General features: G+C 32.2%; 1 protein-coding gene across 1 annotated transcript; it reads left to right on the top strand.

Moving 5' to 3' along the window:
- Positions 1 to 17,280: 17,280 nt before the first annotated feature.
- On the top strand, positions 17,281 to 23,058 carry LOC126727822 (laccase-4-like). The gene is made up of 6 exons (XM_050433734.1): positions 17,281 to 17,621; positions 19,231 to 19,382; positions 20,176 to 20,420; positions 20,809 to 20,937; positions 21,472 to 22,392; positions 22,633 to 23,058. Exons 1-6 carry the CDS (start codon positions 17,520 to 17,522, stop codon positions 22,761 to 22,763), a joined length of 1,680 nt encoding a protein of 559 aa, XP_050289691.1. The 5' UTR covers positions 17,281 to 17,519; the 3' UTR covers positions 22,764 to 23,058.
- Positions 23,059 to 24,701: the final 1,643 nt, after the last annotated feature.

Here is a 24,701-nt window from a genome sequence, read left to right as displayed (position 1 = left end):
TCTAGTCATTACCATACATACCACAAATTAAGATTCCCTTTTTGTTTTGTTTTTGTTGGTTAAGAACTAATTATGGTTGACTACCGAGGGTTTGAAGTTTGAACTTGATTACTTGAAGAGTTAATATAAAAGTAGGGACATTAATTTATTAGATTCTACCATACTTTTTCTTTTATGCTAAAGATATGTCATCGTGTGATATGAGGCCGCTTTAAGATTCAACAACGCCTAAAAAAAGTCACTGATTCAGTGTGAACATCTTCGTTTGGAGGGACCACATAAGCTTTGAGAGTGGACATTATTGATTGTTATATAATATGTCAATGTGTAAGCGTGAAAGAAAAGGCCCAGTGTTGTTGTGCGTTGAATTCTAAAACCAAAATGATTAAATGACAAAATAGCCGCACAAGAAGAGGGGGGCTATTCCTTTAGACTAACGCACTGTATTATTGTATTACTATTCTTACATGCATGGTTTGCCTGCCTTGCCGTGTCTAAATTCTTAAACAATAGGCTTAGCTTAGCAAAATGTTAAACAGGAAAAGCCAAGAGAGCTTGTCTCTCTTCCTCAATTTCTCTCCTGTCAAAGTGCCAACTGGCCAACTCTGCAAATTATTGGCATTATTCCAGGCCTCACCTCAGCCTAATTGAACACATAATGATGCTGTGCATGCAATAAAAATTCACAATAATTTCATAAATATCTTAAATTAACATGTCACGTTTGTGTAAGTTGATATGCTAATTTAAGAATATTATGAATTATTGTAATTTTTTGTAGTGTTGAATACGGGAATCATAATAGAAGATGATCCTTGAACTGCTATAAACTATTGAGTTGATGGGCTAGATCTGAGACACGTTATATGAGATATTTTCTCATATGTCTTAAGACTTTCGAGTAAATAAATTTTTTGCTTATATAGCACAGCTTGAATCGGATGAATCCTCCACTTTCGGTCTCTTTGAAAGCACCACTCTATTATGTCTCCTTTGAAAGAGCATCTATTAACTATTATCACTAATCTTCAATATGATCCAATCCCAAACACCCCCATCCTCTCCCCTCATATTTTTTCTTGCTTTCTTTATTCTTTCAATTTATACCATGTTTCTTTTGTTTCAATAGAAAATGTTTTTCTAAGAAAAATGTTTTTTTAGTGGAAAATATGTTCTAAAAAATACTAATCTGTTTGCACTTGATCATAAATCATAAAATAATCTCAAAACTATTTTATGTTGTTTGGTTCTCATGAAAAATCATTAATATTTCATGTTGAAGGTGGCGACAAAGGCAATAGTGATGGAGGCAGCGGTGAAAAGGGTAGTAGCGGTGGTTGTGGTGGTGGTGGTGGTAGTAACGGTGTTGGTTGCATAAAAGAATGGAGAGGGTAAGAGTTAAAGGGAATTTAAATAATAATAAAAAAAAACATTTTTATTGCCTATTTGTTGGGTTATTTTTTAATTGACATTGAGAAATATTTTCTATTGATCAAGATTTTCCTTCTTATCAAAATTCAAGAAATACAAAAATATTTGAAAAATAAATATTTTCCATCAAAACAAACAGAATATTAATATATTTTTTTTAACGTTTAATCTTTACCACATCTTCATAGGGCTATAAATGACCTAAGTCAAGTCAAGTATTACATGTTTAGGATTGTTCATTTAACTTTAATTTGGACACAAGAGGAGCTTGATTTCATCACCAAATTTGATTATATTTTCAAATTTGGTTCATTTTCTTATCGAATAAACTCGAGCTTGTTTAAAAGTTACTTGATTAACTTATTCTTTTCTCGTATATCATAAACACTATGAGTAAATATTTTTACCCATTCATAAATCTAGACATCAAAACACTTACATGACACATGTTTTGACCATAGTTTGCTAAGTTATAAGTTTGGATCCAATAATGTGATGTCCCAATTTGATTTATTGTGTGATATGTGTGGGTGTGTAATGAGTCCCACATTTGGTATTTACTAGCTAAATCTAGGCTTTATTAACAACTACAAGGAGCCTCAATTGTGACTAGTCCTTTTAAGATATAACGCATATATAGCTAGCACTTTTCCTTGGGTCTTTACAATATGGTATCAAAGCCGGCCTGATAACCTCGTGTGGGCTCAGAAACACTACCCCACAAAGTGGGCCATAATGAGGACGTTAGAGATTTAAGTGGGGGAGATTGTGATGCCCCAATTTGATTGATTGTGTAATGTGTGTGGGTGTGTGATGAGTCCTACATCGGGTCTTTACTAGATAGATTTGAGCTTTATTAACAACTCTAAAGAGCCTCAATTATGACTAGTCTTTTTAAGGTATAGCGCAAATGTGGTTAGCGCTTTTCCTTGGGTTGTTACAATAAAATGTAACACCCGTCTCACTTAAGTTTAATTTAATTGCTTCTAGAGTGGAGTGGATGAATTATTTAATTTATTTTGGAAGTGATATTATTTTATATTATGATGTTCTACACAAAAAAAAGGGGGGGAGGGGGTAACGTGAATAGATATTTTTGTGGATTATTCTTTTTTTAAACTTTTAGTCTCCTTATTAGTTAAGGAAAAGGATAAGAGATAAAAACATACTTGGATTAGGAGTTTAAGTGTTATTAGAATTCTTTAGAGTCCTAGCCTATCTAAACAACCTTAATATGAGTTTAAGTGGGAATTAAAGTCTAGAAAGCTTATTTAAGTTTTAAAAGCTTCTTAAATGCTAAAGAGATAAGTTTTAGTAGGTTTTAGAGTCCGTTTGGTATGTGTATTTAAACAACAGTTTTCAGTATTTTTGGAAATACGTGTGTATGAAAAAGTGTGTGGAAATATGTATAATGTTGTTTAAAAATTGAAAACATGTGTTTAAGTTGATATACCAAACAAGTCCTTAATTTCCAGCCAAGGTAGGAAACAGTTTTAACGTGTAAAGCTGAAAAGTAAGTTAGGGCTTCCTATGTGAAAGGCAGAGGGAGAAACTGTGAGATTATGAAAAAAAAAAAAATAAAAATATATATATATATATATATTTCTGCATCCGTGTGTTCAGGTATGCCTCTCACAAAGATCTATGGGAATAACCTATAAAGCTAGTGTAGTATATTAGACTTGCATGAACTTTTCCATACGAACTCATGACTTAAGCTTTTAGATGATTTGTTATTTGGGATTTACGCAACTTAATTACTAGTGGTGCTGACTTTATGAACCTGGTAATCTATAACATGGTTTTGAGTTCCTAAATTTTTGTCAATACATGCTATAGAATATGAAGTCCTACGGTTAGAGATTTTATGGATGCTATATATTTATTTTGGGTTAATATGATCTACAAGCATATGATTATTTGGAAGCCAACTTGTACTGGGAGAATTAAATAACATAGAGATCTACATATTCGGCTCATTAGAATTGTTTACTAGGTATTGATTTTTGGACTACTTGATAAAGCAATTGAGTACTAAATTAGCTGTAGTTTTAGAATAAGTAGTGAGATATGAATTTTAAGAGTGAAATTTATATTTTTATTGCTGCCTTAGTGTATCCTTATTTAGGTTCTAGTTGACATTGATTCAGATAGTTGAGGTGAGGCTTGGTTTAGCAACTAGAGGTAAATGGAACTTTAGAACATGTTGTCTCTTAAGACATGTATATTTATATCTATTCTTTGGTAAAAATATATTTATATATACATAATTGCAAAAGTGAAGTTTCAAAGACTTATTTCATTGTCAATACTTTATATATATATATATATATATATATATATACATTCCTGAATTTTATTATTTCTTGTATATTACTTTGAAACTGTATATGTCAAGAATGACTCAAAACAATATTTTTGAGTAATTATTCATTATATGATATGAGATTGGTATTGACAATGATGTGTTAAAGAAAGAATGCTTTCAAATGGTCAGCTAGACAATTTGCAACCTTTGCCAACACAGGGTTAAGTGTTGGCCTTCGGCCGATATAGTGTTATTGTGGTGTGGTGCAGTGTTATCGTTGCTCTTCGGAGCGAGTGTTATCGTTTGCTCTTTGAAGCTAGTGTTGCCTCTTTGAGGTTAGTGTTATTGTTCCCAATGGGAATCACCCACCGAGTGTTTAGCAGTTTATGTTTTTATCTGGCTAATATCTAATGTTTTCCATATCGAACTACTGTTTTATTGTTATTGCTCTTTATAAGTGGAAATTTTGTTTATTGTCATAATATATTGTTTCTACCTATTTAGTGTATATTGGCCAATTAAAGTAGTTATCATTTTATTTATTTATTACAGTGTTATAGTAAAATGTTTTATTCCTGACAGTTTTACAAAATTTATCATATTACTATTAAAACTATATGCAAGTGTTTTGTAAAGATTGTATTTTGTCATAGTTACTATTGTTTTGTTTTGAGAGACATCCTCATGTTATGCAGTCTCTTATTGTGCTTCTAGCTCACCCCCCTCCCTTTTTCCACCATTTCAGATTAGAGCAGTGGAACATCTTTTGGTGGTAGATCAGTGGAGCCATAGATTGAAGACTTCTTTTGGAGCTATGTTAGTTGATGGACTGTTTTAGTATACTTTCTTAGGATAGTGAGTTTGGCATTTGTGGAACTCTTTGAGATTGTATTTGGAGACTTTTTTTTTTTTTTTTTTTTTTGGATTTCATAGGAAATGTTTTGATGGTTTGAAGTTTATTTGTGGATATTTAATTACACTCTTTTCCATTATATTATTGTTGATTATTTATAAGATAGGTCGTGCATCTAAATCCTTGATATGGGTTTGGGGAGTTACAAATAGACTTGTTATGAGTTAGCTTGTTCACAAACACATTATATTTTGCAACAAATTACTTGATGTAAAATGCATTATTTTGAATTTACCACTTATATCAAGAATGAACTTAGTTAAACTTATTAATACTTATTCAATAATTTTAATATTATACAAATCCTAACATTGCTATCTAAAACAAAATAACACAAAGATAAGTAAAACAAATACATAAGTTTTATTTCTACACAATATCAACATCCCAAAACATAAAACAAAATTACAAATAACTTATTGACAGGGATGGAACCAGGATTTGAACCTAGGGGGGGCTAAAGCATGAACCAAAAAAATTTCAAGTGACATAGTTTATTAAAAAAAAAAAAAAAAAAATCATGGTAGACAAAACAATTGCACTTTATTACCATAAATATTTAAGTCAAGAAGGAAATAATATGAACAAAAAAAGTTAAAAGTTACAATATGATATTCTAACCTTTTCGAAGAAGAAGAATAAAAAAAGAAGAGGACTTCAGATCTCCAAATTTTGGGTAATTGGAATTAATATGTTGATTTTATCATGTTGACCAACTCACCAATATGATAAACCCATACTTTTGGATGCAACTGAAAATCACACTAATGAAGTTTTCAAAACTTTGTTTGAGGATTTTAAAAAATTGGGATATTAATATTAAGAGTTGGCAATGCTACATCATCAATATTGGCTTCTAAAAGAATTTTGCATTTTATCTTTTGAAAAAAAAATTAAATATTGTAATTGACTTTCCCATAATTTATAAATCAATTAAAAAGTCATATAAATTATTGTCACCCCCGTAAAGGAATTTTTTTTTTTCTATGAGATTTTTTTGGTTATGAATTATTGAATTATGATATTGGTAATTTGTGGATTTTTTGTTGTGTTGTATTTGGACTATAGAGGGGCCACGGCCCCAAAGAAAGGGTTAAGTAATTAGTTTATTTTGGGCTATTTGGACCAATCTAAAAATTTGAGGGGGGCAACTATAAACTCTAAAATATGAATCATTGAATATACTAAAATTTTTCAAAGAAATGGATTTTGGGGGGGGGGGGGCATACCCCTTAGTTGGTCCGTCCCTGCTTATTGATAACTCATTTGATAAAGAATAAAAACATATAAGAAATTTACAATCTTGAAAATTAATTTTATAATCTATTATTAATTGTGGTTGATACTTTATTTCAATTTGAGATATACATTAAAGTTTGATTGCTTACTTATTTATACATGGTCTTTTTTATAAATATCATATCATTATTAAGAAACACATACTCTAGGAAATATCATAATTTATTTTGAAAAGCCGTTTATTTTGGACATAAATTGTTAATAAATAGGTCTAAGCATTCATAATTTATGCTAATTTGATACTTTGGCTTCACTATTTTCACACTTGTGAATGTTTCTTACACATGTCTACAATTTTAAATTTATGTTTTTTATTTTACAAATTATCTTGGCATGTACTTTGCTATTTGATATCTAAAAATCTTTACTTATTACAGAAGCTCAACCACATGCATTTATCTTTCAATTAATTTGCATGCAATTATGTAAATGTATCAATTGTTTCCTTAAAGCTCACAATAAACAATTAAACCAATATTGTCTTAATTTTACTATTCTTTTACCCCAAAAAAAAAAATTTTAAAAATGGTTCGAGTTCAGGTTCGGGTTCGGGTCGGGTTGACCCGCCAAAAACATGGGTCGAGTTATAGGTCAACCCGATTTTGCTTCGAGTCAAAAAAATGAGGTTTGGGTCAAGTATTTTTCGGGCCGGGTCAAAAAATTCTGACCCATTTTGCCATGTCTATAGATCATACAACAAGGCCTCTGCTTTTGGAGGGGGAAATTAAAAACAACAAAATCACAACCCCTTTAATTAACAAGAGCATCAAAATTTTTTAATAAACTCCTAAACACATGCTCAATACTACTATGAGCCTATGAGGGAAGTTGTTTAACAAATGCCAGCAATAAAAAAACAATTGTTTATTTGAACATTCAATGAGTGGAAGAGTTGAGAGCTTTTTTTTTTTTTTTTTTTTTGGGTAAAAGAGAGACAGAATTATTGATTGGGTTGACCAACTTGAAAGTGACTAAGAGTCTTGAAATTCAACCAAACACTTTTAAATATTTTTACTGGAGATATCCGAGATTTAAATTCTCTCTTTTGCCAACTATTGAATTATAATTTCTATAAAAAAAAAAATATTGAATTGTAATAATGAAAACCAATCAAACAAAAACTCAAAAGTATCTATTTCTACTTGTGAGTTACAGATCCCCATTTGAGTGGCTAGGTATAACCCATATCTGAGATTTCAAGGTTGGTTTGGTTGGAGATTTTTAGTATCATTGTTTAAAATAATGTGAAAATTGTGGTTTAAAAATTGATGTAGAAACACGTGTTTACAGTATTCATAAAGCAAAAAATGTGTTTGGTACCATATTTCAAATAACATGTTTCAGTGTATAAAAAAATATAATTGTGTATTTGGTTTGTGTGTGTTTTATTTTTAAAAAGCTAACAAATATGGTACAATTTATTTTTTTTTTTTATTTGAGGAGAGAGAAATCAATTTATGCTTTGTCTAATCAAGTGGGCCCTATTGTTTTCAACATATTTACAAAAGTGCCATTAAATAAAGTTGTTTGAAAACTAAAAAATGGTAAGAGGAATTTTCTAAATTTAGTATTTAAACACTTTAAAATAAGCAACATAACTCAAACACTCCAGTAAAAAACACCATTATCAAACGTGTTGTTTTTTTTAGGCTTACAATTTTCAATGCATAAACACTGAAAACTGTTATTCAAACACCCCAACCAAACAAGCCCCAAAACTCAAGGATTACACAAGGTCACAAACAATGACATTAATAGCTCTAAAATTATAATTTAAAAAAAAAAAAAAAAAAAAAAAAAAAAAAAAAAACCTTGATCCGTATCCCATTGTAGTTCCTCAAATTCATTGCTGCATATAAATTGCAATACCTCGAACTGAATTTTCAGCTGAATCTTTAAACTTTTTTTTGCCATTTTGCCTTTGGAAACTATTGGCCAAAGTAAATATCTTTATCAAATTATTTAGCAAAGGAAGAAAAGTGAACAAGCTAATGATGGGTGTTGTGAGCCTGCGGCGAGTATGTTTTTTGGGATGGGCCACATAATGCTGTTTTGGAAAGATATAATATTGTACTTATATCTTAGACTCTTCGGGATGGACCCTATAATCCTGTTGGACAGATGTAACATTGTAGTACGTATTGGGTTGGGCCATATAATGATGTTGGAAAGATGTAAATGTATTATTCTAATCTTTTAGAAAGCACTTATATGAAAAATGATAATCAAAACGGTTGTTTAAAGCTCTCAAAATCGAAACCACAACTTATATGATATGTTTATCAAATATAAAATGACCTTTTCATTAACAAGGTCTGTTAAATTTGGATAAGAAAAAGGTCCACTATTTTGTAAATATTAGTACCAAGACGGTGTTGTTTCAAGATTCAAGTGATAGTTTAATGATAATGATATTTTTTGTAATGCTTTATATTTGTAATTTGAACTCGTTTACTTACTTCCAAAAAAATAAAGGGCTTCATTTCGACATTTTTAGCACAACTCAACTCAAGGCTCCAAAAAGGCAAAAACACATTTCTAAAGGATTACTCAAAGGAACTAAGAGTCCGATTGGTTGGAGGGTGGAAAAATAGGAGGATAGAAAATAGTGGGAGAATGGAAAAGTGGAAGAATAGAAAATATTTTATTTTCTTTCCCTTTTGTTTGGTTGGGAGTGGAAAAGTAGAAGGATAAAAAAAAAATGAGTTTGAATAAATTTACTCATATACCCTTATTAAAGAATGGTACCTAATTAAAACAAAAAAGTGACAAATAACCACAAAAAAGAGCAATCATCCAAATTTATTAAAAAAAATAAAAATTGTAGGGATAAATAGCCCAAAAGTATATATTGGGCCGTGGGCCTTGTTCAAGAATGCTTAGTAGTCCAATGACAGATAAACGATAATGAAGATGTAAGAATCAGAACTCCACGAGCAAGTTATGACTGAGAAAGTTGGGAAAGGTGGGCTGAGGAGGAATGTCTCCTCGGCTAAGCAAAGCAGAGGTCAGAAGATGTGGTCTACCATCCAGAGTAACGTTCTGGGATATCCTATTGATAAGAATACACATCATAAAAGCACAGGACAAAGGGAAGTTATGAAATATTTAAGAGAAAGCTGCCACCACTACATTAAATGCTCTGCAGCTAACTTTTTGGCCGCATTAATGTGAAAGTGATACCTGAACAATAATTTTTAGCCTTACAGCTACTTCCAAAGACTTCAAGAATGTGCTGATGGGATAAGGATCAACACCAGCGACTTAATCTACACGTGGAGGGTGGAGATGAAAGAAAGAAGATAACATAAAATAGAAAGAAGACCCTGGGGGAAGGGGATTGGAGAAAAAGAAAGGAAAAACACTATAACAGTAGGAACTAGACTTGTAATCAAATTCAAAAGAGATATATATAAAAACACATCTCTTCGGATTGTGCCGAGGAAGATTTTCTTTGGATAAAATCTGTTTCTCTTTGCTTTCAGGTAATCTAAACCCACCATAATTGTTGTCCAATTCATTAGAGCCTAGTTTTCTGACCCACTCTCTTTAAATTCATTGTATAGAGCTCTTTGGGCCAAGATCCTTTTAACTTTTGGGCTTGAGATTCAAATTGGGTCCTTACAAAAATCATGTCCCAAAATAAAAATCACATCTTAAAATAAAAATAAAAACAATTATCACACCTAGGCCCTAGAAAATCAAAAGAAAAAAAAAAGGGAAGGGGCAACTTACTACCCAGTAAAAAATAAAAAAGAGAAAGAAGGAGAACACCTAGGCCTAGAAAATCAAAAGAAAAGAAAAAATAGAAGAGGAAACGTTGCGCAAAAAAAAAAAAAAAAAAGGCAATGTTACTTACTGCCCAGGGAGAAGAAAAAATAAATAAAGGTATGTGCACATTGACATTTTTATCAATCAAGAAATTCATCCCCACTCAGTTTTCTCTCCATTTTTGAGAGAAAACATTTTGGTGGGCCTAAGAAGAAAACACTTGGGCCCACCATTTATTTTCCTTCTTCCTCACCTAACCAAACACATTCCAAAAAAGTTTTCCTTCCTATTTTCTCTCCAAAGTTTTCCATCCACCCTAAACGAATCTCCAAACAAACACACACTAAACGAATCTCCAAACTAGATGATAGTGTCTTGAAATTCCAAAATCATTTGGATATTTTTGTTCCAGCCCAACTCTCACCTATTTGATTGTTGCACGCAGTTGACATCGAAGGAACTAGGAACCAATAATGCTAATTATTTATTTATTTATTTTTGAGAAAATAATGCTAACTAAATTCTTTGTGCGTCATTGCATGATAATGATACTTTTGGTCACTTACATATAAATTGGATTTAAATCGGAAAATTAGTTTCATTCATGATTCATGCTACAAACTAGAGTAATACTTGTAGGGATGATAGGCCCATAGTATATATTAGGTCGGGGGCCTAGTCTGAAGACGCCTAGTAGTCCGAGGACGAGTAAACGTTGTTGTAGAGGTCGGCATTAATGAATAAAGGAAGAGATTTGGACATGATGGTCCAGGAAGGTGGTTCGAGGAGGGATGCTTCCTCGGCTAAGCAAAGCAAAGGTCAAAAAGTGCGGTCTGCCATCTAAAGTAATGTTCTTGGATTTTCTATTGATAAGGATGCACGTCATGGAAGCATTTGAGCTATGAAATATCTAAGAGAAAGCTGCTACCACTGCATTAAATGCTCTGTAGCTAACTCTCTGGCCGCATTAATGAGGAAGTGATACCTAAACAGTAATTTTCAGCCTTACAGCTACTCCCAAAAATTTCAGAAAGGTGTTGATGGGACAAGGATCTACACCAGCAATCTAATCTACACGTGAAAGGTAAAGATGGAAGAAGAAAGATAGTATAAAGTAGAAAGAGGACTCTAAGGGAAGGGGATTGGAGAAATAAGAGAAAAATATTGTAGCAACAAGAACTACGCTTGTAATCAAAGTCAAGAGATATATACTAGAACTAATATCCTCGGATTGTGCCGAGGATGATTTTCTTTAGATAAAAACAGTCTATCTTTATTTTTTTGTCATCTGGATCTATTATAATTGTTACCCAATTCATTAGAACCTAGTTTTCTAACCCACTTTCTACAAATTTATTGTATTGGGTTCTTTGGGCCTAGATCCTTTTTACCTTTTGGGCTTAGGAAACAAATTGCATCCTTACAATGCTAATAATTTTTTATTCAAAAAAAAATTATTTTCCACCAAAACATACGTAATGTTAATATTTGTTTTAACATTTAATTTTTATCACAAGATTATAAATGAGCCAAGTCAAGCTGAGTATTACATGTTTAAAATTATTCATTTAATTTCAATTTGGACATAAGCCAAACTTGAGTTCATCACCAAATTATATTATATTTTTAAATTTGGTTCATTTTCTTATTAAATAAACTCGAATTTGTTAACAAGCTATTTGATTAACTTATTGTTTTCTCATATATAATAAAAACTACGAGCATGAGTAAATGTTTTTACCCCTTCATAAATCTAGACTTCAAAACACTTACATGACACATGATACATGTTTTGGTCACAGTTTATCAAGTTACAACTTTTAACCTAATAGGCTTGTTACAAGCTTGTTCACAAAGTCATTATATTATGTTTGAGCTCAACTTGTTTAATAGAGTTCTTTTTATTCTATTATTTTTATGAAGACTTGTTTAATAGTTGAGTTTAAACTTAGACTTGTAGTTGGCCAATATGCTAAATATACGTCATATTTGGTGTGTTTGTGTATTCTAAATAGGGTAAGGATTTGCTGCAAACTAAGTTGTAGCGATTCCTGCAAAATGCATATGTGTCAAGTGGTCATTTGGTAAAAAATTCAATCTTGACATAGAAATTTTCATTTAAATATAAGCTTGGACGGGTGTCTATCTGAGGCATTGACACGTGTGTAGGAATGGTGCCAGGACTTGTAGTTAGAGGGGGGGGGGGGGGGGGAGGGCAACTTTGCTACTGGTTGTGTACAATGGCTTAACCACTAAGGTGTTTTTTTTTTTTTTTTTTTTTTTTTTTTTTTTTTTTCTTGACTTTGATGCATGTTGTTAGGTAAGGACAATTTTTTTTTTTTTTTGAAATTTTTTAAAATGTTGCATTGTTTGTTTTGGGTATAATTGGTTGATTAGACTTTTTTTTTAGTTTTACTATTGATAATTTTTGTTGTTGGGATAATTTTTTTGGGCTTGTATATTTTATTTTAAATTTTAAATTTATAGATTTTTTATGGTCTTTAAATAGAAGAAAATGCTAGGGCTACAATTTTTTTTTTTTTTTTTTTTTTTAAAAAATATTGATGTGATAAGTGGTTATTGGTAAGTAAAAAAGTGGTGTAAATAGTAATCCTAGATGCGAACCAATAAGAATCTGCTACCTTAAGAGTTTGCAAAAATATTGTAGAAAAATTTGTGGCTATAACATCACTCTTAAAAGAATTAATGATGTTATTAAGGGGGTAAAGTGTAATTTTATAGAACAAAATTGCTAAAATTAATGCCTAGTATATATTCTAATATTTAAAAAAAAAAAATTTGGGGGGGGGGGGAGGGGGGGTGGGCGAATTGCCCCCCAAGTCAAAGGCTACCTCCGTTCCTACATGTGGACATTTTTGCAAGAGTTGATGTAACTTAATTTGCAGCAAATCCTTACCCTTCTAAGTGTCCGTTTGGCACTACTTTTTGTCAACTTATTTTACTATTCAGCTTATTTTTGCTACTATTAATGGGTCTTACTGCACTTTTTGGTACTATTTATAAGTCCTACTATATTATTTTAGCTAACTTTTACCTTTATCTATAGTACTTTCAGCAAAAAAGTTTTCAATTTCGGCAAAATAAACGGATTCCAAATAAACCCTAAATATTAAATTTATGAAGTAGATAATATGATATATGTAGTTTGAAAACCCAATAATTACGTTAATTTTATAATTATATTATGTAAATTTTTAAAGATAAATATAAGATACTATAACAAAAACTGCTTTAAGCAATAACCATTCAAGGGTGGTACAAATTAGATAAATCCATAAAATACAAGGCCTCCTCTGCTTTTGTAGGGGAAATTAAAAACAACAAAATCTCAACCCCTTAATAAAAGCATCAAATCTTTTATCGAACTCCTAAACACATGCTCAAAGTAGTTTAACAGATTCCAGCAATAAAAACTACACAATAGTTTTTTTGAATATTCGATGAGTGAGGGTTATAGACTGGGTTTACTAACTTCAAAATAACAAAAAACATTCCACAAGCACTTTTTAATATTTTCAATGAAAACTGCAACAACAACAACAACAACAAAAAACTGATCCATATCCTATTGTAGTCCCTCAATGCTTTATATAAATTGCAATACCTGAAACTGACTTTTCAGCCAAATCATTTATTTATTTTTTGCCTTTGGAAACTTTTGGACAAAGTAAAAATATCTTTAGCAAATTATTTTCCAAAAGACGAAAAGTGAGCAAGCTAATAATGGGTGTTGCGAGAGAATGTTCTTTGGGATGGGCCATATATATAATGCTGTTGTTGGAAAGATGTAATGTTGTACTATGTCTTGGGATGGGCCCTATATTATAATTCTGTTGGAACTTGGAAAGATGTCAATTTGTAGTGCGTATTGGGTTGGGCCATATAATGATGTTGTAAAGATGTAAATGTATTATTTTAATCTTTTAAAAAACACTCATATGAAAATGATAATCAAAGTGGTCGTTTAAAGCTCTCAAAATCGAAACCACTATTTATTATGATGTGTTTATCAAATATAAAATGACTTTTTCATTAATAGGTTTGTTAAATTTGGATTAGAAAAATAATCTACTATTTAAAAATACTCAAGATGACGTTATTTCAAGATTCAAGTAAAAATCTAGTGATAATGATATCTTTTATAATGTTTTATGCTTATCATTTGAACTCGTTTACTTATCTAAAAAAAAAGTTTCCCTTTGACATGTTTAGCACAATTCAACTTAAGGCTCCAAGAAGGCAAGAAAACATTTCTAAAGGATTACTCAAAGGAACTAAACAAATCTACAAACTAGATGTTACTGCTAGTGTCTTGAAATTCCAAAATCATTTGGTTATTTTTGTTCCACCCCCACCAACTCTCACCCATTTGATTCCTGCACGCAATTGACATCGTAGGAACCAATAATGCTACTAAATTCTTTGTGCGTCATTGCATGATAATGAAACTTTTGTTCACTTACATATAATTTGGAATTAAATCGGAAAATTAGTTTTTTTCATGATTCATGCTACAAACTAAAATAATACTAATAATGTACAACAACAAAAATGACACTTTACCTTTCATAATTATCATTAACAAATATTTTTTCACACTCTTGTGAGAGAGAGAGATTGAGCCATAACTATCAATAGTAAAGCCACCGCCGGCCATGAGATTAATTCATAAATGGAGTTGAAAACCAGAGATCAAGAAGGTGGTACCGCGTACGCACCCACCATCTAATTAAATCTATAGCTTTCACAGACCCAAACTTTTCCAATATGCCAATACATGAAAGCCATGTCCCAACTATAAAAAATTTGGTTGGTTAACATCTCCTATACCTGTCAATTGTCACTTACCGACTACCATATCAACTAGATAAGAAGTAGTCCTCTCATAGCATGAAACGCATGGAATATTACCCAACAGATCCAGCCGCGTTGATTCCATGGAAAATGTCATTTTTTTCCCCCTTTAACCATCAATTTCCCCAACAGTAATATATATAATTATTGTGTAATTAAGAGTAATATAATTAGTTAGGAAGGATCACTGAATTCAAATAACTAGAAAAGACTAAAGAGAAATAAACTTAATCTGGATTAAAAAAAAAAAAAAAAAAACTTAGTTTCTAATTACCTCTTATTAGTGGCAAAGTTAGAAATTTATCTTTGAAGAGGCTATATATATATTTTGTATGAAATGTAAAATAGTAGTAATATGCAATACTTCATAACTCAATATGTGCTATAAACAAAAATGTATCTAATATATATATATATATATATAATTATAATAATAATAATAGGTAAAGCTGAGAAAAACTCAAATTAGAATTCTAAATTAAATTAGAGTTCCAATTTTGAGCCATGTGTCCGAAATTATTTATTCTTAAAGATTTTTATTTCTTAATTTTATAATTAAATGTGAGACTACATCATAAATATTCATTCAAGTGAGTTATTAAGTACAAAAATAAAAAAATCTAGAATAAATGAATTGTAAAAATAAAAAATAAAAAAAGTGCTTCACAATAATAATAAAAAAAAACATGGACAATTTATACCTAATAATATCTTTACAAAATTTTTTAAAGAGTTAATAAAATATAAAAATGACTATCAACAGTATTTAAATTATATATTTTAGGAATTATATTATGCATTTTATTGTATATTTTTAAGTGTATTCATACATATGTATGGGATTACAAACTAATTAAAATTAAACAATCATGAGACAAGATTGACAAAACAATTTAATATCTTTAATCAACTATGAAATGGGCAAAGTCGCAAAACATACAATAACATAAAAGTTAAACATCTTTTTTCAAAACTGTAACTTACGCCCTTTAAGAGATCTAAACTCATCAAGTATTGAGTCAGTAGTGAAGTTATCAGCAATTTCCTTTTTAATGTAGACAGCTAAGTTATCTGAGAGAAACTCATCTTCCATTTTGTTACGCAGTCTTGTTTTAACAATTTTCATAGCTAAAAAGACTTACTCACCAGTTGCTGTGGACATTGGAAGAGTCAAAACAAGGTGAATCAATCGATCAATAAGAGGATATACTTGTGACTTTTTTGTCTCTACTAACCTTTGACATGCAGAGAGAGAGAGAGAGAGAGAGAGAGAGAGAGAGAGAGAGAGAGAGAGAGAGAGAGAGAGAGAGAGAGAGAGAGAGAGAGAGAGAGAGAGAGAGGTAAAATGTTTTGTAAATGTGTGAGAGACATGGTGATACGGCACATCAACAAAATTTATGATTTTTCAATTCTTCTATTGTTGTGTACAAGCAAGCCTTAGACTTTTTAAATATATATGTTTATTATCAGGTAAGGGGCCAAAATAATAAAATTATTTAAAATTTTTAATATTATTTAAGATATTTCCCCAAAAAAAAAATTTTAATTTTTTTCAAAAATTTTGTTGGTCCTTTAATAGCGACGCCACTGCCTCTTATTATGATTTGAAAGTTACTCAATTTGAATATGCTCATCATCGTAGATTTGGTAATTAATGAAGAAACTCTTTTTTACTAGAAAAACTAATGCCATTAGAAAATTCATTATAGTTTAAGGAATTACAATAATTATCTAAAAAATCATTTGTACAACCAGACTCTCTATTACAACATCTGCAAATGTTCTGTTTGCCTTCCTAAATGAATTTCTTTCACAAACTAGAACCTTTGACACTTCAAGGAACTCATATAATATTTGCAACAGTAGTGAACTCATTGGAACAAGCTCTATTGTTTCAAGAAAGATTTAAAAAATTTATTAGATGAATAGGGATACACAATGATTTTTTTTTTTTTTTTTAAATAAAGCACAACGCTGATTTCTCTGTGTAGGCTTAGAAAAAAAGCTTCAAGATTTGAACTTTTTAGTTTTGGTATAACTACATTCCTCCTTAAAAGTCCTCCAACAAATAGTTTATACAAATGCACAAAATAGGGTTAAAACCGTAGATGTGTTCATTTAACCTACCAACCCAATGAACTTGATGACAAATCAAGTTGGTTTTTCATGGGTTGATAGGTTGGGCTACCTTCATAATTCTTTTTTTCATTTTAAACTTCGATTACTTTATAATGAGAAAAAAGTGATCTATGACAAGCTGCAACAGGGTGCATAAAATGAAACACTCAAAGTGATATAGAGAAAAAAAAAAACATATCCGGTAAAAAGTAGAGCATATCAGGTAGAGCATATCAGGTAAAAAGTTGAAGCAAGGGGGGTAGGCAACCGTGGGTGGTTTGGGGCAACCACCTTCTAATTAAAGTGCTTGAGTTTAACCTTAATTAACAACAACAAAAGGTTAGAATTCTTTTTTTTTTTTTTTTTGTATATGTCATATCCATGACCATGACTTAAGTCTGGTGGAATCAGAATTTGCACATTTTAGCTATGTTAGATGGGATCGGGTGTACTTTACCCAATACGGTTGGACCAAACCCAATTGCTGACCACCTAGTCCATTTGAAAAAAACGAGTAATCTGCAACATAAAAAGCTCAACTAGCTTAGCTTCGAAAAGTGTCTTGACTAGTTTGATGGATAACTACCTTAAGTAATACACAAGAAAAATCAGATGATGAGAAGGCTCTGGCTGGCTTTTTTTGGTCTATACGAAGAGCTTGCTTCCTAAGTAAAAACGACTTGGCAGCAGAGAGTGTCAGACTCTCTATTTATATGTTTGTCTATTTGGTCAGATAGACACACCTCACTACTTCAAAACAATATATTCTAGCTAGAGAGAAAAGAATATCGCAGTGAGAGAGAGATGGAGATGGCGCCATGTATTCGAGTAGTAGTACTGCTGGTGGTGGCTTATTGCCTGTTCCCGGCGTCGGTGGAAGGCATGGTTCGACACTACAAGTTCAATGTAAGTACCATGTTAAGCTACACATTTCTAATTGTGTTCCATATGACTATAAACTCATGCAACGAAGTTCCATATGTCTTGGGCTCGGTTTGTGAATATATTAAGAGTAATGATACAGCTATAAACTATTTTTCAATATTTTTACAAACCGTTGATGTAACCAATTTCTTATTAATTTTCATCTACGTTCACCATTAACATCACTTTTTTATTTACTAATAGTCATTCATTACATCAATAGTTTGTAAATTTTTTTGTAAAAAAGATTGTATCTCTAACATTATTCATATATAAAAACCACATGCAAATTAATCATGAAAGAGTTATTGCATGCATGTAATAAACGAGAGTTTTAGAGATAAAAGGGTTTAACTTGAATATAACACAATCCTTACACAACCAAACCATGCAGTACTGTGCGGTTTCTGATATTTTCAATTTTGCATAAATGACTAGTTAGAACCTTAAATTCATTATCGTTACGAAATGATCGTTACTCAGTAGTCATTTTGTAATGTTAGCTTTTCGCAGAGATAGAAAGACAAGTTTAATGCTTCAAATAATGATATTTATTAATCTTTTGATTAATATATAATAGATGTTCACAAAATTTAACTGTGCTTTAAAATAATTTGTAAATTCTACGTGGTTTCATTCATTCATCCATAAAATTCACACGTTTTGATATAACTTTATTCTCGTATAGCTAGAGTGTCACTTTTGTGTTTTAATTCTTCCAAATGATTTGGAGAAGCTTTATCTTTCCTACAAGTTTTAAAGAGAGCAAAGACCTTTATGATTTACATAATATGATTAGTTGGCACGCAAAAGCATTAATCATCAAAGCCACTAATCATATGCAAGAACATCCAAGTCTTCTGCAAGTTGCAATTCTAGCTGTCGACTCTTATAAATAATTGATAGTTTAATAGCTTTGTCACCTAATATATTTTCTTTCAATTTCAAATTAACCACAATTTTCATGCCAATTCATGTTTTAAACCCTTGTTAAAATTCTTTTTCCATTCTTTTGCCTAATCTAAGTTTCTAGGTCATTGTTTTCGTTCACGAAAAGTACTCAATAGAATAGATTTTTGGGTTTGAATGCTTCAGCTGAGGTGACAAGCCAACAGCTGAAAATTTTTACACTAGACAAAGTTCACTAGTTATAAAAACTAGTAATCTATTGGACCACACTTTTACGTGGTCAAAATGATGTTTGACATGAGAGTAATACAAATCTTTATCATTGGAAACAATATTAGCATCATATTGTTTATTTACTAGTTCCATCAATGACACGATAGCAATAGTAGCATATTCTCACTCGTAACCAAAAAGTCAGATGCACGTGGCATATAAAAAAAAAAAAAAAATTCTCTTTATTTGTTGAGTAACGGGTTCAATAAAAAGGGAAAAAAAAAATAAGGATGACTAAGAAATCTTGATGAAACAGCAAATTTGGTGGAGGAGTGGTGTGGTTGAGAAAACACACCAAACTTTGCTGACCTTAGTACCATACCCATAAATGTTGCAGTTAAACTAATTAATTTCCTATTTGTGTTTGCTAATATGGCTAATAATGTTACATATATTGATTTATGAATAGGTTGTACTGAAGAATACCACGAGATTGTGCTCAACTAAGCCCATTGTCACTGTGAATGGAAGGTTCCCTGGTCCCACCATTTATGCTAGGGAGGATGACACAGTGCTGGTCAAGGTGGTCAACCATGTCAAATACAATGTTAGCATCCATTGGTGAGTAACTGAGTTTATTCCCTTTGGCTATGGGTCATGCAATGTGGCCCATACTCTTCAAGGAAATAAAAGTTAAAATTATTATCAATTTTATTATACGAGACTTATAAATTGACGTAATTAATAAATAAATTTATGAATTATTTTTTATTAAAAAATTAATTTTTTTTAAGGTTTATATAATAATCATCATAACATTATTACTCTTCTTCTTATCAAGTCTAGTCATAAAAGATTTCAAAACTTTTTTTTTTCCATAATATGTTAAGATGACGCATTGACATCACAAGCGGTAGAGCCAATTTTTGTTATGGCTTTAATATGGCTATTCTTTAGGGAAAGTACGTTAAAAATCTATAGTTTTATACATGAAACATATTAAACCCACACTTTTAAATGGATACTTTAGACCAAAGATTGAAGTCTTTTTTTGGGTATATTTGTGAAAGTATGGGATTTATAATGTCCCATTTAAAAGTCTGGATTTAATGTGTCTCAAAAATAAAACTACATGTTTTTTTCTTTAATGTACTTTCTCTCTAGTTTCTATACTTTTATTATTCTTTTTGCTGAAAAACATTTTTAATCTGAGATTGCTTTGATTCTGCCCAGGGTATTGGCTATTCCTAAATATCCTTCAAAAAAAAAAAAAAAAAAAAACCCTCCTAAAAACATCTTTAATTGAACTTCACAGGATCATCATTGGCTATAATACAATTGGGAAAAAAAAGTGTACAATAAAACTCATAATATTACAATTTTCCTTGTATATAATTATTATGGGTATGGGCAGGCATGGGGTTAGACAGCTACGGTCGGGTTGGGCTGATGGGCCTGCATACATTACGCAATGCCCAATTCAACCAGGACATCAATTCATTTACAACTTCACCATCACGGGCCAAAGGGGTACACTATGGTGGCACGCACACATACTTTGGCTCAGGGCCACAATCCAAGGTGCCTTGGTTATCTTGCCCAAGCGTGGGGTTCCTTACCCATTTCCCAGGCCACAAAAGGAACAAGTTGTTATATTAAGTAAGTCCCAAGCCGATTTTCAATTCCATAAACCATTTCATAACTCCTCTTGGAAAAATTGAATTCGTTTAATAAATCAACTAGTTCAAAACTGGTATAGTCATGTGGATCAAACAACTAAGAAGAGGGTTGCATCTTATTCTATATCCTATGTTCCATGTTCATAAAAGATATACACAGTGTACAAAACTTTCATTTATTTGGGATCTCAGTATTACCCTTAATTTTAAATTTTTTTAATGAAAATATTGATTGTTGGACTCAAATTTGTGACACGTTGCTTTAGGTATAAAACACTTGCCATCACACTAAGGCCCATTTCCAATGGACCGTAACATGCTTAATAGTTCAATAAATTTCTTAATTACTTTGGTATTTCAACTTGTAGGTGAATGGTGGAAATCAGATGTTGAGGCTGTCATCAATGAAGCTTTGAAATCCGGCGCGGCCCCTAATGTCTCTGATGCTCACACCATCAATGGTCATCCCGGGCCTGTATCAAGCTGCCCTTCAGAAAGTAAAAGATCTTGCTACAATTGCATATATATAAATTCATAGTAATAGTCTAATTACGCTTAAGCAATGCAAACCTTAACTAATTATATCTATGGAATTTCAGTTAATAGTTTTAAAATATAATTTTTTTTTTTTTTTTTTAAGTTTTAAAATAGAATTAGGCTAAGTTGTTTCTTTGGATGAGATGATAATAGGGAAAATTCATTCAAAGAGTAATGTTTCCTCCGATCTCTATATATGTCTAATCATGAATTTATATAGTGGGATGTATGATATATCTTAAGTTTTATTAGACTCAATAGAGTTTGAGTCCTAAGGCGATAATTAAATGTGGCTTTTGCATCTTAGTACAGTATTTAAATACTTTGTGATTAGTAATTTGCCTCTTTTATGTTTTATACTGTTTTCATATTGTGGCATTGATATATATAATTCTTTCCACCTTAATTTGTAAGTTTTTTATTTTTAAAGAAAATTTTGTAATAATTTTAACAATATTTTTATAATAATGTTAATAATCATTTTTCTTTTCCAGGAGGTTTTACATTACCAATAAATCCCGGACAGACATACTTGCTACGAATCATCAATGCTGCAATGAATGAAGAGCTTTTCTTCAAGATTGCTGGCCACACACTAACCATTGTTGAGGTTGACGCAGTATACACAAAACCTTTAAAAACCGACACCATTGTCATTGCACCAGGCCAAACCACAAATGCACTCCTAACAGGTGATCATAGAACAGGAAAGTATATGGTTGTAGCTTCACCTTTCATGGACGCACCCATTGCAGTTGATAACACCTCAGCCACAGCCACATTACACTATACAGGCACTCTAGCCTCTACCACAACCACTCTCACTACCCCACCTCCCAAAAATGCTACATCAATAGCTGCATACTTCACAAAAGCCCTTCGAAGCCTGAACTCGAAAAAATACCCAGCTATAGTTCCATTGAAAATAGACCATTCCTTGTTTTTCACTGTTGGTCTCGGTGTTAACCCTTGTTCTACTTGTGCAAATGGTGGCCGTGTGGTAGCGGATATTAACAATGTTTCATTTGTGATGCCAACAATCTCACTTCTTCAAGCTCATTTTTTCAATATAAGTGGGGTTTTCACTGATGACTTCCCTGCTAATCCACCAAGAAAGTTTAACTTTACTGGCACACAGCCAACGAACTTGGGGACCATGACTGGGACAAGGCTGTATAGACTTTCTTACAACTCAACTGTACAAATAGTCTTACAAGATACAGGGATGATAACCCCTGAAAACCATCCACTCCATTTGCATGGATTCAATTTCTTTGAGGTTGGAAGGGGACTAGGTGACTTTAATCCAGAGAAAGATCCAAAGAAATTCAATCTTGTTGACCCTGTGGAGAGGAACACAATTAGTGTACCAGCTGGTGGATGGACTGCTATTAGATTCAGGGCTGACAATCCAGGTAAACTCCATATTCAATGCCTATTTAGTAACACTAATAACATCAAATTTTTTCACAACTGTTAATAGGATCAATATCATTTTCATTTGGGTTTATCACTGACACCACTTTAATATACAGCAATCACAACAGGCTTATGCCAATAACTCTAAAAAATGTTGTCTTTAGACCTCATAGATCTCTTGCAGACTTGCAGTACATATGATATAAAATGTGACATTTAATTGTTTGGCTTGTTAGGGGTTTGGTTTATGCATTGCCATTTGGAAGTGCATACCACATGGGGGCTTAAGATGGCATTTGTGGTGGACAATGGTAAAGGCCCTAATGAATCTCTTCTACCTCCTCCAAGTGATCTTCCTAAGTGCTAAGCTAGCAATCGCCAAACATAGCTGAACTCAAACACTTCAAGGGCCTTGACACCAGGTAGAAACCGCAAGGTGCTCATTATATTAGGCGGTGGCCAGTGGCTAATAAGAAGAGTTCTTTCAAGCAAGCCAGTGAGCTAAAGGAAGCTGCTCAGAGTTAAATAAAACCGGATTGGAATTCTTTTTAGTTTTGACTTTTGATGTGCCTCAAATTTTTATTTTTTATACTGAGATATATGTATTTTGTGTTTGTAATTATTATGCTCATACTTCTAATTAAAGTCCAAAGGATTTTTAATGACAGAATGAGTCATCTTGCATACATGATACATGGAATAAAGTCGCATGTTTTGACTAAAAGCAACAATTTGTTCAATTTCTTAGTGTATTTCAAATACTTGGGAGTAGGAAAAAAAAATGAAAGTGTCAGTGAGCTCAGTTATATCTCAAATGACACTCCTTATATATATATAACACCAAGATGAAAGTGTAATCGTAGTTCAAGATTTCATGAGGATTTCAATTAAATTTAAATACATGATTGTATTGATCAATATTACAATATCAATATATTTTTTTTCAAATGCAACTAAATTCAATCATATGATGTATTGGTCAATACAAACACATAGATTGAATCTAGTTATAGGAACTTAAGATGTAGCATTTTGTTAAATGGACAAAAAAAATACTAAAACTTTTTTTCCTCCTCTTTGGTCAGGGACAAACCAGTTCACTAAATAGTTATTTTGTAAAATATTTTTCAAATTATTTTTTTTTTTTGATAGGAAAATTGCAACTTTCATTTAATAATCAGTTCAAGTTCAAAACATCATGGCGAAGAGATTGCTCAATAAAGCAAGGGCTCTCTTCTAGCCAAGCAATAAAATCAATAATCCCAGACGCATGCTTTGCTAACAAATGCGCTGGTCTATTACATTGTCTACGGACATGTGCATACTCCACCTGTCTTAGAAAACCACTCAAGACTTTGATACCTGCTATCACTGCTGCCACTGAAGAGGGAGGTGAGGTGTTACCACACAGTGCATTTACCACTGTTAAGGAGTCCCCTTCCATGATAATGTCCTGTACACCGATATCCCTTGCGAACTGAACTCCTGCTTCAATAGCCTTTGCCTCAGTTTCCAACGGCCCCAATGGTGCATTAATCCTCTTGCTCAGTGCTGCAATTACCTGACCATGACAGTCCCGAATTAAGACCCCAATTCCGACTGCCTTCTGTGCTTTGAAGACCGCTCCATCCACGTTCACTTTATATTTATCTGGCAATGGAGGTGTCCATCTCTCAACATGAATTTCTGGAACCGTGGCTGGTCGATCAATGGCCACGTAATATTCCTTCAGATAACGGGAAGTCCACTGCACCAGTTCAGCACCCGATTTCTTTTTTCCTCCATTACGCACCTCGTTCCTATTACTCCAGATTGCCCATGCTATTGCTGCAACCAACGCTACCTTGAAGTCCTCATACTTTCCTTCCATAATCATGTGCCACATTAAATCAAAACATGAGCGGATCTGATCTACAGCTATATCGAAATGGATCTTTGTACAGCTCCATACTTCTCTGGCTCTCGGGCAGCTCCAAAATAAGTGTCCTGTTGTCTCAGGTTCTTCATGGCAGTCAATGCAGCAGTCTTCTTGCAGAATCTTTCTTCGTACCAGGTTTGTCTTTGTAGGTAGGCTATCTCGGCATGCCCTCCAAATAAAATGCCGAATCTTATGTGGTGCTTGTATCCTCCATAGTAGCTTCCAGAACTTCTTTGTTTGACTCTCATCTGAGCTTGAGCCATAATTGGGAGACCGGGAGAGGTTCATTGCTAGCTTGTAGGCGCTCCGAACAGTGAATAATCCATTTGCACTTTCTGCCCATATAGTTCTATCATCCGGTGGCTGTATGCTCAACGGTATACTTTT

The sequence above is a fragment of the Quercus robur genome, chromosome 1, assembly GCF_932294415.1.
Source record: "Quercus robur chromosome 1, dhQueRobu3.1, whole genome shotgun sequence".
Classification (NCBI taxonomy): Eukaryota; Viridiplantae; Streptophyta; class Magnoliopsida; order Fagales; family Fagaceae; genus Quercus; species Quercus robur.
This window is presented reverse-complemented; position numbering and strand designations above follow the sequence as displayed.

Bases quoted from the DNA above. Each gene is read 5' to 3' on its own strand.
- LOC126727822 (XM_050433734.1), top strand. From the start codon at position 17,520: ATGGAGATGGCGCCATGTATTCGAGTAGTAGTACTGCTGGTGGTGGCT. The intron at 19,383-20,175 runs GTGAGTAACTGA...GGGTATGGGCAG, and splicing joins TACAATGTTAGCATCCATTG to GCATGGGGTTAGACAGCTAC. The intron at 22,393-22,632 runs GTAAACTCCATA...TTGGCTTGTTAG, and splicing joins ATTCAGGGCTGACAATCCAG to GGGTTTGGTTTATGCATTGC.